Genomic DNA, 10666 nt, shown 5'->3' on the forward strand with positions numbered 1-10666 from the left:
CTGTTGTCTGTCAAAATGCTCTAACACCGCTTCAATAACATTTAGGTCTGGGCTCTTGGGAGGCCGATCCATGCCTCACGGTGTTCCATTACGTGTTTTTCCATCCAGATATGCTGTAGCGCACTGACAGTGTGTTTGTGATGAGTGAAGAATGAAGTGTTCCCAATCAGACACATTCCAGATGGTATTAGATGGTGAATCAAAATCTAATGGTACTTTCTAGCATTCATAATACCATCAAGTTTGACAAGATCCCCAACACATCTGGCTGGAATTCCACCATCAAACCATGGCATAGCCTCCATTGTGTTTTACAGATGGCTGTAGACACTCCCACACATACATACTGACCACAGGACCTGTTTACAGCCCAGTTCTTGTGTAATTGGTACACCTCAGCCTTTCCCTTTAGAACATTTGTGATGAGGCTTCAGTAAACTGTAGGTGTGCTGAGGAGACATCTCTCATATTCTATGTCAGGTCTTTCCTGAATTTTTTCCTATTTCTTAAAGATATGATTTTCAGATACAGTTCATTTGCTGTAGATAGAAGAGGCAGGCAGGAAAAGCTTTTGTCTTCCACCTGTCCAATTTCAATACATATTTTAAGGACACACTGCGCACCATGCTGAGATATACCAAGCTGTTGCTTAATGCCGCTTTGATAATCACCTCGTTGGAGCAAAAATACAATTTTATGCCTGTCAAACTTTTCTTCTGCATTTTTTAGTAGATTCTACTGAAGAAATTGGAACAAATTATGTGTTTTGCAACAGGCTGCTAATAACAAAATGCCTAAAGATACACTTTAAAAGTGGTTCTCTGTTGTGTATTACATGCAGACAATGCTGCCTCATCCCTTGAGTTAGGTGCCTTTTTATGCTTGAATGATTCATAGGTCAGTGTTAAGTGGTTTAAAAAAGGAAAACTGACAACGAAAAACTTTGAAAGGGCTTCACAAAGCCAGGAGAGCTACTGCTCAAGGCCACTTATAAAAAGAAAAAGAAAAAGAAATGTAAGAAAGTGTAATAAAACAAGCACAACATAAAGCAATGAGGCATGACTCAAGACTTGTTTACAGAAATGCATCAACATAGCACTTTTTGCTATCATTCACAGACCTAGCTACTTGTTAAATCTAATTACATTAAAAAAAAAATTATATAACACACACACACACACACACACACACACACACACACACAGGTGAATAAAGTCAACCACTGTTTAACAAGGCCACCATTTCAGTTGTTTTTATTTCTTTGTGTCAGTGCAAAAAAGGGAATGCTGGACAAATGTTTACATAAAAAATGTTTCCATAAAAGTAGAAAGAAAAAAAAAATAGCACTGCATCGTATGTGACCAGATCCGACTTATTCGGTGAGGATGGGATAGTCCAGATCAGCGGGGAGTTTAATAACTTCTTCTCGTCGTGATCTGTAGAAAAAAAACAAACAAAAGACACGGTGTTTGTGTGAGACAGCAAAGTTATGAAAGCAAAAAAAGAAATGACACAGTGTGACCTTCCCAGCCAGCAGCAAGTCTAAAAATTCAATATCACCATTTTCTAGTAAAGCAAAAGCAATATGTGTCATCATGTAGTCCTCAGAGAAGCATCTTATCACATGTACTATCTGCTGTGCTGTTCCACAGAGAATGAAGTGACGAACTGGCAATAATGTCTAATGTGACAGAGCACCTGAAGGACAATATATCTGTTTACTTTTCACTGACAAAAACAACTCAATATCCACAGACACATATGACAGATTTAGTTTGGATATTTTGTACAATTTCTACAGTTTCTCGTCGTGGAACACTTAGACGCACTTACATGTTTGCCTCAGCCAATGAAATTCATCACAACGAGATGGAGGACAGTGTGAGCGAACAGGAAGTCGGCAAAGGCTCTCTCTGGGGAGATGGACAGAAAATCTCCTTTGTTCTGTGGGTTGATCTGGATACGAAGACACACTGAAAAACAAACAAGGGATTAAGTATCAGCATGTACCTCTTTCACTTGTCAATGCACAACTGCAGTGGGGCTACAGCGGAGTTTTTTTTCCCCATGATAATTTAATAGTTTTAATATTAGGGTTAGTGGTTTAGTAGTACTTCCTATTTCCCGTTCAGTAGATGGAAATAGGAAGCACATATACTATGCAGTATAGCTGAAATAATTAACTGAATAGCTGACTGGTCAATGCAGACTGATAATTTCTCCATTTTTGTCATCCTAAAAACACCACACCTCCATCACATTTATAAACCAATTAAATTCTCATACTTGTTAATGTCCAACATGATGAGTTGTAAAGGCCAACCGATTTATCAATGGGCTTAAATTACTGACTTCTAGTAGCCATTTGAAGAGCCATTGGTTTTGGATTTCATAACTGATAATATATGAAAATCTGATATAAAGTACTGATAGGAGAAACACCCTTCAATCATGTTATGATTACTGATGTTACATAGTGTGTACACCAGAGGGCACTCTGCAACTTCCTGTTGGCATCATGTGTGTTTGCAATGCCACAAACAACAAGCAGCTGACAGAAAAAGAAATTCGAGTTCACCAACATAAACCTCTGGTGGTTGAAGCAACTGCAGATCTTCTAATGGCTAGATATACAGATATATGAACCTATGTATTTATGTTTTTCCAGATGAACAAAACAAATAATTTCCACTAACATATGCTAGGTGTACATATGTATTTACTTCTTTACACTCAGGTCAATCCAGCTTGAAGCTAACATGGTGAAGGGTGTTTCTCCAATCAGTATTTTTAAAATTTGTATTTATTGTCCATTACAAATGCCAATGCCGACAGCTCTACAAATAAATCAGTGAATTGATACTAATGGCCACTTAAGGCTGGCTCCAAAAGCAAGTCAATGCCCATCTTAAAATCCCAAATTTTACTGTATTTTTTTTTTTAAACAGAATGCTGGCTGTCAGCCAGGGATACCCCTCAGCCTCTTACTAGATGCACCAATGGAATGAATTTCAAAATCCTACATCAACTTGTTCTCAAGTTATCACATTCACAAGATTTTCAATTGATAAAATTGCTTCATTCTCAAGTTTTCACATTCACAAACATGGGTGCCCGCGTCAGCTTTTCCGGACAAAGGGGTAAAAAGTTTACAGCACCGAACAAAAAACTTTTTTAGCCTCTATGCATGGATTCCCCTTCACAGCAGCTAAACAGTGGGGTTTTTTGTTATTGTTATTCTCCCCCCCCCCATCTCCATCTGTATTATAAAACATTCCACCATTGCTTTTGGTACCTTGAGCATTTTAATAAGAAACGTATGAAAACCAATTCAAAATCTCTGCACACCTGAAGGCCCGACAGTGTCGGAGGAAAAAACGTCCTCATATACAACTAAACGTAACCCTACACACTGTCTCAATTACAGATGAACTTTTATTGTGTTAATGGAATTACCTGACAAACGAGGCTACCCAAAATAGACTTGGTTTGTGCTTCAGTTTTTAATTCTGATATTTTTAATTCTGATATTTTTTTTACTTGATTAAAATGTGCTTATTTACGCTAAATGTTTGAACCAAGCTTGCTAGTGTTGGCTAATATTTTGGCACACTATGCCATCATACAAATAAGGTGATTGTTGGCTTTACAAATAATAATAATAATAATAATAATAATAATAATATGGCAGAGGACAAACGTAATATTTTGGCTTGGATATGCAGAGCCTACAAGTCAATGGTCTAAATCACTGTGTGACCATCTAACATTTAGTCTTTGAGTCCATGGCCTTTCCATGCACCTGCGGTGGACAGTCCTGAAAAGTTCAGGGCTACGGGAATGTATGAAAACTGCTTAAAGCACATTTTTCTAGTTGCAAAATAAGCATCTGTGCAGCCTTGAAAATAATGAACCAATGCCACCCAGAGAGCTACTCGGGAAACACGTGTATTCATTTAATTTTAATATTAACTGAAGTCACGCTACTAGTTTAGCATAGATAGCTAACTTGTGCCTGAGTACACGTTCTGGATCACCCTTTTTTGTAAAAAAAAATAAAATAAAATTACCAGCGACACGTTTAATCGAATAAACATTTACCTGCGAGAATAAAAGCGCCCACGCAAGAGATGAAGCCCGAGAGAAAGCTATTGAATGGAAAGGTGCCGACGAGGAGACAGTAGAGGAACTGCAGGGCTCCAGTTAACAAGATGTACAGCAGATATGCGTCCACCACTTTGAGTTTGTTGGGCGTCGTGGTGCCGTACTCGTCCAGAAACCGAGAAATAACAGATATCACTGAGTTCGACATGATTTTGGCCGTCTAATTAGCAGAAAATTACTCAGGTTTTTGTTGCACGAAACCTTTTCCTCCGTCGAATAAGTGACGTGTCCCAATAAACCGGAAACGGACGTGGTGTTGCACGTTATACGTTCCGACCAAATCGGAACGAAAAGCCAAGACACAGAGTAGAGCACGGAGATGTAAAAATAAGACAGATGATTTTCTCTGCTGCTATCTTGAGTTGCAACGATATTAAGTTGTTATTTCTCTCTTTTTTATGGCTTAATTTGTGACCTCAGGCTGTGTGGTGGTCAGCACAGTAGATAATAGCAAAAAAAAAAATGAAGAAAAAAAATGAAAGGATATGGAGGCTGAAAGTAGAAATATTGAGAGTATCAGTACCAACCGTAGTATTGGTATCTGGTATCTGATACTAGCGCAATACTTCATTTGTATTGTCAAAGTTTAGAATTCTAGCCCACTGAATTATGTTACGTAAATTATTATTATTATTGTTGTTGTGTTTGATTTTTTTGATGAAAAATTATACCTGTAGCACATTTAAACAACAGAAGCTGACCCGAAGTGTTTTAGAGACAGACACATTTTGAAATATTGTTTTCTGAATTTGTATAGTGATGATGATTCACATAAATCATGACACACTGCTCTCTCCTACATAAGCTGCCTATATAGGTTAATAGTAGCAGCTAAACATGAAAACAACACAAGCGCTGAAATGTCAAATGGCTACAAAACACTGTAAACTGACAACAGGAAGAAGCGTTTTGCATTTTGTATAATTTTAAAAAGTTTAAATTTGTTCAGTAGCCTATTGAACGGCAGAAATTAGGTTTTCTTTTCGGAAGTAAGTAAAAGGAAAAAAAAACATCGGCTGACAGCGCTGTAAATAACGGTAGTCTTGTGCGTAACAAGCAAGCGAATAATGCAGAAAACAGATTTCGGGGATAGACGGGAAACTGTTCTTGAAGTACACTGAGAAAGAGAGAGAGAGCTGTGCATGAAGTGTGATTTTATTGTGGTGGAAGCAAAACAGCAAAAGTAAGAGGGAGTTCATGACGATGTTTATGTGAAGCTTAGTTTGGATCTTCTTTTGCTGCTGGTTCGGTCAATATTGTTTGGAGAGAGATAAAACTAACAGCTCTAGAATCAGCAAAAAGGGCGTAAACACAAAGCGCGGACCCACCGAAACATCAGAATCAGCGAGCTGTCGGCTTTCAGCCCCGACCGTGTCCGTGCTGTCTGGTGAGAAAGGCGACATCTCACTGATTCTGATCTGTCTGCGCTTTGTGTTTATGTCTTTGTGCAGAATCCGTGTACCTGCTCTCATTTACTGTTTTAGCTGTTTGGTGGTTGTCAAAATTTTGTGACGTTTCACCTAAGATTCTGGAATTTTGGGCAAAATACATTTATATAAAAAAAATCGATTCAGGATTTTAATGAATCGATATCACGTTATCCGAGCCAGAATCGATTTTAATCGATGAATCGACTATTAAAACCCACCCCTAATCGCAACCCCCGAACGTGTGACTTTTTTTTCGTACAGTTCGAGCATCATTTCGAGAGACGATCTTTGTGTTTGATCAGCTGACGTAGGAATGTACTTGTTACAAAACATTAGAAATTAGCATACAGCAGCTGAGTGTAACTTGAAAGCAGAGGAGACAGAGCGTGTTATCAAACGTGATCAGACTCAATGTAGTCACCGGAATATGCCCACCAATGGATAACCCTGCGACCATCGCACCTGTGCAGAACGATTGTGAAACAGAGTAAGTAACTTAGCTTACTACAGCCGAATACAACCATTCACAAAACGCTGCTTGTCGCCTTTAATCATATGTTACTTAAATCTCGGAAGACTGGCTGTATTCAGACGCGTTTTGGGCTCTGGGCGGGATGAACTGTAAGACTGTGCTGTGTCATTGTTTGTGAATCGGTCTCTAGCTTCTTTTAATGTAAAATGTAGATGTTGCCATGGTCTTTGGCACGTTCTGTGTGAAATTACTCTTGGAAACATAAAGGCAAATACTAGTATGGCAGAAAGTTATTTAACAGTTAGCTTTAAGTAACAAAGACATACAAAGTTATAGTAAAATGATGGTAAGTGTAGTCTACTGTTGACTTGTGAAGGTAGGTCTAATAAGGTAATCATAAGGTAGGTAGGACTCTATTGGAGTGTCACCTGCACTCTTGGCTAACAGGTGCGTTCTACTTGTTATTGGCTGACAACAACAAAAAAGGAGGAACAGGGGTGAGTGTGACTTATCAAAATGACTCAGCAAAGCTAAACTGCCTTGTTGATTGGTGAATAGGTGAAAAGCTCCTGGGATGTACCTGATGTAATGATGACAGAAGCAGAAACGTGACCCTGTCCTTTTGGTACCTCAGTGTAGAAAAAAAAAAAAAAAATCTATTATTCTAAAAATGAATGCCAATGAGAATGGAGGTAACCAGGATTTACCCCACCACCATCAGTCCTACAAGTCTGACTTTGATTAACAGCATGATGAAACGTGACTCTCGGCTCTGGCTCTGTACCACTCAAGTGTCAAGTGCATTATCTATGCAACATTATTTGTATTTCAAAAAATGATAACATTGATTTTACTTGCTTGGTTTTGCATCGGAGGAATTTGTATTGTGTTTCTACTCTACTATCTAATATCCCTTCATTCTTCAAATGTCTTTCTCTCATTCTGTCCTCGTCAGGACAAGTTCAGCTTGGAGCTGGTGGCCTTCCTGGCGCCCTACCTCCATGTCCCTTTTGAAGACAACTGAATCTAAGATTCTTGCCTGTAAGGATATGTTGATATTAGCTGGGTGATTACATAACAGGAAATGATATATAACTGTTTTTGTTTAAGGCTTTAACCCTAATGATTATTCCTCCTTGTCTGGTAACATCAGGTATTCAGAATGATCTATGGGCCAGATTTGTGACCCTACAAAACCAGTACCGGATATGGACTCTGACCATCACCAACAAGGCGGTTCGCAAACCTGTAGAACAAGGTAGAGATCTCAGCTCCCTTTTTCCTATTCTTTGTTTGATTATAAGCAGACATAGCTCTAAAGTATGAATTGTCATAACAATGGCGTAATACATCATTCTTTCCTGTTCCTGTATTGCCTGTAGTGCCTAAGACTCCACTGGTGATGGTTCATGGCTTTGGAGGAGGGGTGGGTCTGTGGATCAGGAATCTAGACGCCCTGAGCTGGTCAAGGCCCGTCTACGCGTTTGACCTCCTTGGTTTTGGCAGGAGTTCCAGGCCTCCCTTCCCTTCAGATGCTGCCAAGGCAGAGGAGCAGTTTGTGGACTCCATTGAACAGTGGAGGCAGTCTGTAGGCCTGGAGAACATGATTCTGCTGGGACACAGCCTGGGGGGTTACCTGGCGACCTCGTATGCCATTCAGTATCCATCTAGGTAAGAAAGCTGATGAAATACGCAGTCCATCATCTGTGGTCAGAATTACCTGTGGCTTACATTAGTCACTAGTATTTGAATTACGTGCGTCACATGTGTCATGTTGAATATTAACCAGGCGTGGCCATACCATCATAATAAACCTGTTATGTTATTAAATGCTGGATGTAGCTTAATGGTACTGTATAGATATGAACAGTATACAAATCATCTTATATTACTGTCCTCAAGAAAGCAACAATTTCCAAAGTATAATCTGACTGTCCACTTTATTAGGTACACCTCTTTAGCTTCTTGTTAATAGAGCTCTAATTAGCCAATCACATGGCAGCAAATCACCGCATTCAGGTATGGAGACGTGGTCAAGATAATGCGCGGAACCTCAAAATGGCAAAGAAAGATGATTTAAGTGACTTTGAATGTGGCATGGTTGGTCCAAATGGGCAGCAGTAAATTTTTTAGATAAAGCTACTTCTGGGAATTTTTTTCCTCTGGGGTTAACAGAGAATGGTCCAAAAAAGAGAGAATATCCAGCGAGCGGCACTTCTCTGGGAGAAAATGCCTCGTTGATGCCAGAGGTCAGAGGAGAATGGCCAGACTGCTTTGAGTTGTTGGAAGGTCACAGTAACTAAATAAACAGTTGTTACAAAATATCCAGAAGAGCATCTTCACACAGGCTCACCAAAATTGGACAGGATAAAAGACGGGAAAATTGTTTGTTGAGATTCGGTGTTAGGGTCAGAATCTGACATAAACAACATGAAAGCTTGGGGTCGTTCTCCTTTGTGTCAGAAGTTCAGGCTGCTGCTGGTGTTCTAATGATGTTGGGGATATTTTCTGGGCAGGCTTTGGGCGTTTAGTGTCAATTAAGCAACCATCCAACACTCTGTCGACCATGTCCATCAATTTATAGTCACAGTGTGTCCTCTTTGTGATGAATGCCTCCACCTGGATAACCCACTATGTCAGACATCAATAAAAATGACATTTATTTTTTTAGCAAATTAAACTTAAATCTGCACTGACTAATATTTGTTGTGCTAACAGCGGGTCACGTTACTGTCTGTAATGTGAAAACTATCACCAACCTCATCAGCTTCCCTTTGTTTTTACAGCCTGTTATTGTGTTAAAGCTTGAAACTGTACTGTGTTGCTTCAGTCTCAGCCATCAGTTATTTCTACTGTAATGTTTCATTTTTACCAACTTGTGACTTTTTTCTATAAATGAGCTGGCGACTCATACTAATACATCGAGCTGTATGTTATCGTGATTATATTCTGCTTTCTTTTTCACAGAGTATCACACCTTATCCTGGTAGATCCCTGGGGTTTTCCAGAGCGACCCAAGGTCCAGAACCAGCAGGGCCAGGGGACAGATGTGGTGAAGAGGCCGTCCCCTCCCCGCTGGGTGAAGGCTATCCTAGCAGTCGTTACCCTCTTCAACCCACTTGCTGTGATTAGAGCAGCGGGACCGTTGGGTAAGAAGTACGAACATCGTTCTGCTGCTGCGCTGTGGCACGCGTAATGTTGCGACCTCCTTCTCACAACGTGTTCTGCATCCAGGTCCGGGCTTGGTGAACAGATTCCGTCCTGATTTCAAAAGGAAGTTTGAAGATCTGTTTGATGACGACACCATGACCCAGTACATCTACCACTGTAACGCACAAACACCAAGGTATGTGAAGAAACATACCCCCCCCCTCCATATTAAAAATGCGATTCTGATTAGAGAGAAGTGACAACCTTCTCTTTCTCTTCCTCCATCCAAGTGGAGAGGTGGGTTTCAGGGCCATGACGGAGTCCTTGGGATGGGCTAAGAGGCCGATGCTGGATCGGGTTCATCAGCTGCCCGCCTCCATGCCCGTCACTCTGCTGTATGGAGCACAGTCCTGGGTGGACAGCTCATCCGGATACAAAATGGCTCAGATTAGGAACCACTCCAACACCAGAGTGCTGGTAAGTAGAGACACACACATTTGCATCCATAGAAACACAAAGACAAGCATATGAGTCTAATTCAGCTTAATGTCATGTTAATATAATTAAACTCAACTTTGCTGTACATTCTTGCTGACTGCTCCTATCTGCTCCTCTGTGCAGCTGATAAATGAAGCCTCCCACCACGTGTACGCAGATCAACCAGGGGAGTTCAATAGAGTTGTTGAAAATATTTGTAAATCTGTGAACTGACATGTTTTTGGACTGAACTTGTTAAGAAAAAATATGGCGATGGTCTTAGCACCGGCACTTTTGCATGTGAAGTATGCTGGGTGGGTCTGCATATTGAAATGCCATGATTTTGATTGTAGTTTCTTTATTGTAACAAGTTGTTGTTGTTATTATTATTCCAGTAAAACTCTTATATTTGTTAGAAGGGGTTTTTAGTGTTATTTACATTTATTTTTGACATTTTCATGAAGAGCATTAACCGAACTGCCAGTGCCGAAATATACTGGGCTGTCATATTCCTTTAACACTCAGTGGAACACGCACACGGCTATGGATGCACTGAGTTTATTTATTACCCATCAGCCACATGATTCCCGGTTCACACTTCAATATGTGCCTGACAATTTTTCTTTAATCCCTGCTCTTAATGTCTTCCTCATGTATCAATCAGCTGTATTTTGTAAAATGAAACCAGTAAAAGCTTATTTAAACTACCCACGAGTGATGCACTTTATTGCCCCACCAGCAGGGGGCAGTGACAGCTGGCATATTTTTTAGGTTTTATACTCTCAGTGGGTTTTGCCCATCAGTGGCACGACTGTATAGCGGTTAGCATTGTTCCCTCACGGCAGGGGTGTACCCACCACCTACCCAGTGAATGCTGGGATAGGCTACACCCTATCCACCCCTGTCTGCGACTCCAAATGGACAAATTGATGAATGGATATGAATTATAAATATCAAATGAGAAAGTCACTTA

The 10666-nt window shown here is 40.1% G+C and overlaps 2 protein-coding genes across 2 annotated transcripts; one reads left to right on the forward strand and one right to left on the reverse strand.

Moving 5' to 3' along the window:
- Window positions 1-1225: 1225 nt before the first annotated feature.
- Window positions 1226-4421, reverse strand: dad1 (defender against cell death 1). The gene is made up of 3 exons (XM_084913419.1): window positions 4102-4421; window positions 1834-1973; window positions 1226-1436 (listed from the first exon to the last, which is right to left on the reverse strand). Exons 1-2 carry the CDS (start codon window positions 4310-4312, stop codon window positions 1843-1845), a joined length of 342 nt encoding a protein of 113 aa, XP_084769545.1. The 5' UTR covers window positions 4313-4421; the 3' UTR covers window positions 1226-1436; window positions 1834-1842.
- Window positions 4422-5886: 1465 nt separating this feature from the next.
- Window positions 5887-10400, forward strand: abhd4 (abhydrolase domain containing 4, N-acyl phospholipase B). The gene is made up of 8 exons (XM_084912530.1): window positions 5887-6081; window positions 7022-7107; window positions 7220-7324; window positions 7449-7737; window positions 9034-9215; window positions 9301-9412; window positions 9507-9693; window positions 9838-10400. Exons 1-8 carry the CDS (start codon window positions 6032-6034, stop codon window positions 9925-9927), a joined length of 1101 nt encoding a protein of 366 aa, XP_084768656.1. The 5' UTR covers window positions 5887-6031; the 3' UTR covers window positions 9928-10400.
- Window positions 10401-10666: the final 266 nt, after the last annotated feature.

The sequence above is a fragment of the Perissodus microlepis genome, chromosome 18 (genome assembly GCF_051167445.1).
Source record: "Perissodus microlepis isolate ML-2025 ecotype Zambia chromosome 18, ASM5116744v1, whole genome shotgun sequence".
In the NCBI taxonomy this organism is placed as follows: Eukaryota; Metazoa; Chordata; class Actinopteri; order Cichliformes; family Cichlidae; genus Perissodus; species Perissodus microlepis.

Excerpts from the sequence above, each read along its gene's own strand:
- dad1 (XM_084913419.1), bottom strand. The coding sequence starts at position 4,312 with ATGTCGAACTCAGTGATATCTGTTATTTCTCGGTTTCTGGACGAGTAC. Across the intron at positions 1,974-4,101 it reads GGGCGCTTTTATTCTCGCAG|TGTGTCTTCGTATCCAGATC; the intron begins GTAAATGTTTAT and ends TTTGTTTTTCAG.
- abhd4 (XM_084912530.1), top strand. The coding sequence starts at position 6,032 with ATGGATAACCCTGCGACCATCGCACCTGTGCAGAACGATTGTGAAACA. Across the intron at positions 7,108-7,219 it reads TGAATCTAAGATTCTTGCCT|GTATTCAGAATGATCTATGG; the intron begins GTAAGGATATGT and ends TGGTAACATCAG. Across the intron at positions 9,216-9,300 it reads TAGAGCAGCGGGACCGTTGG|GTCCGGGCTTGGTGAACAGA; the intron begins GTAAGAAGTACG and ends TTCTGCATCCAG.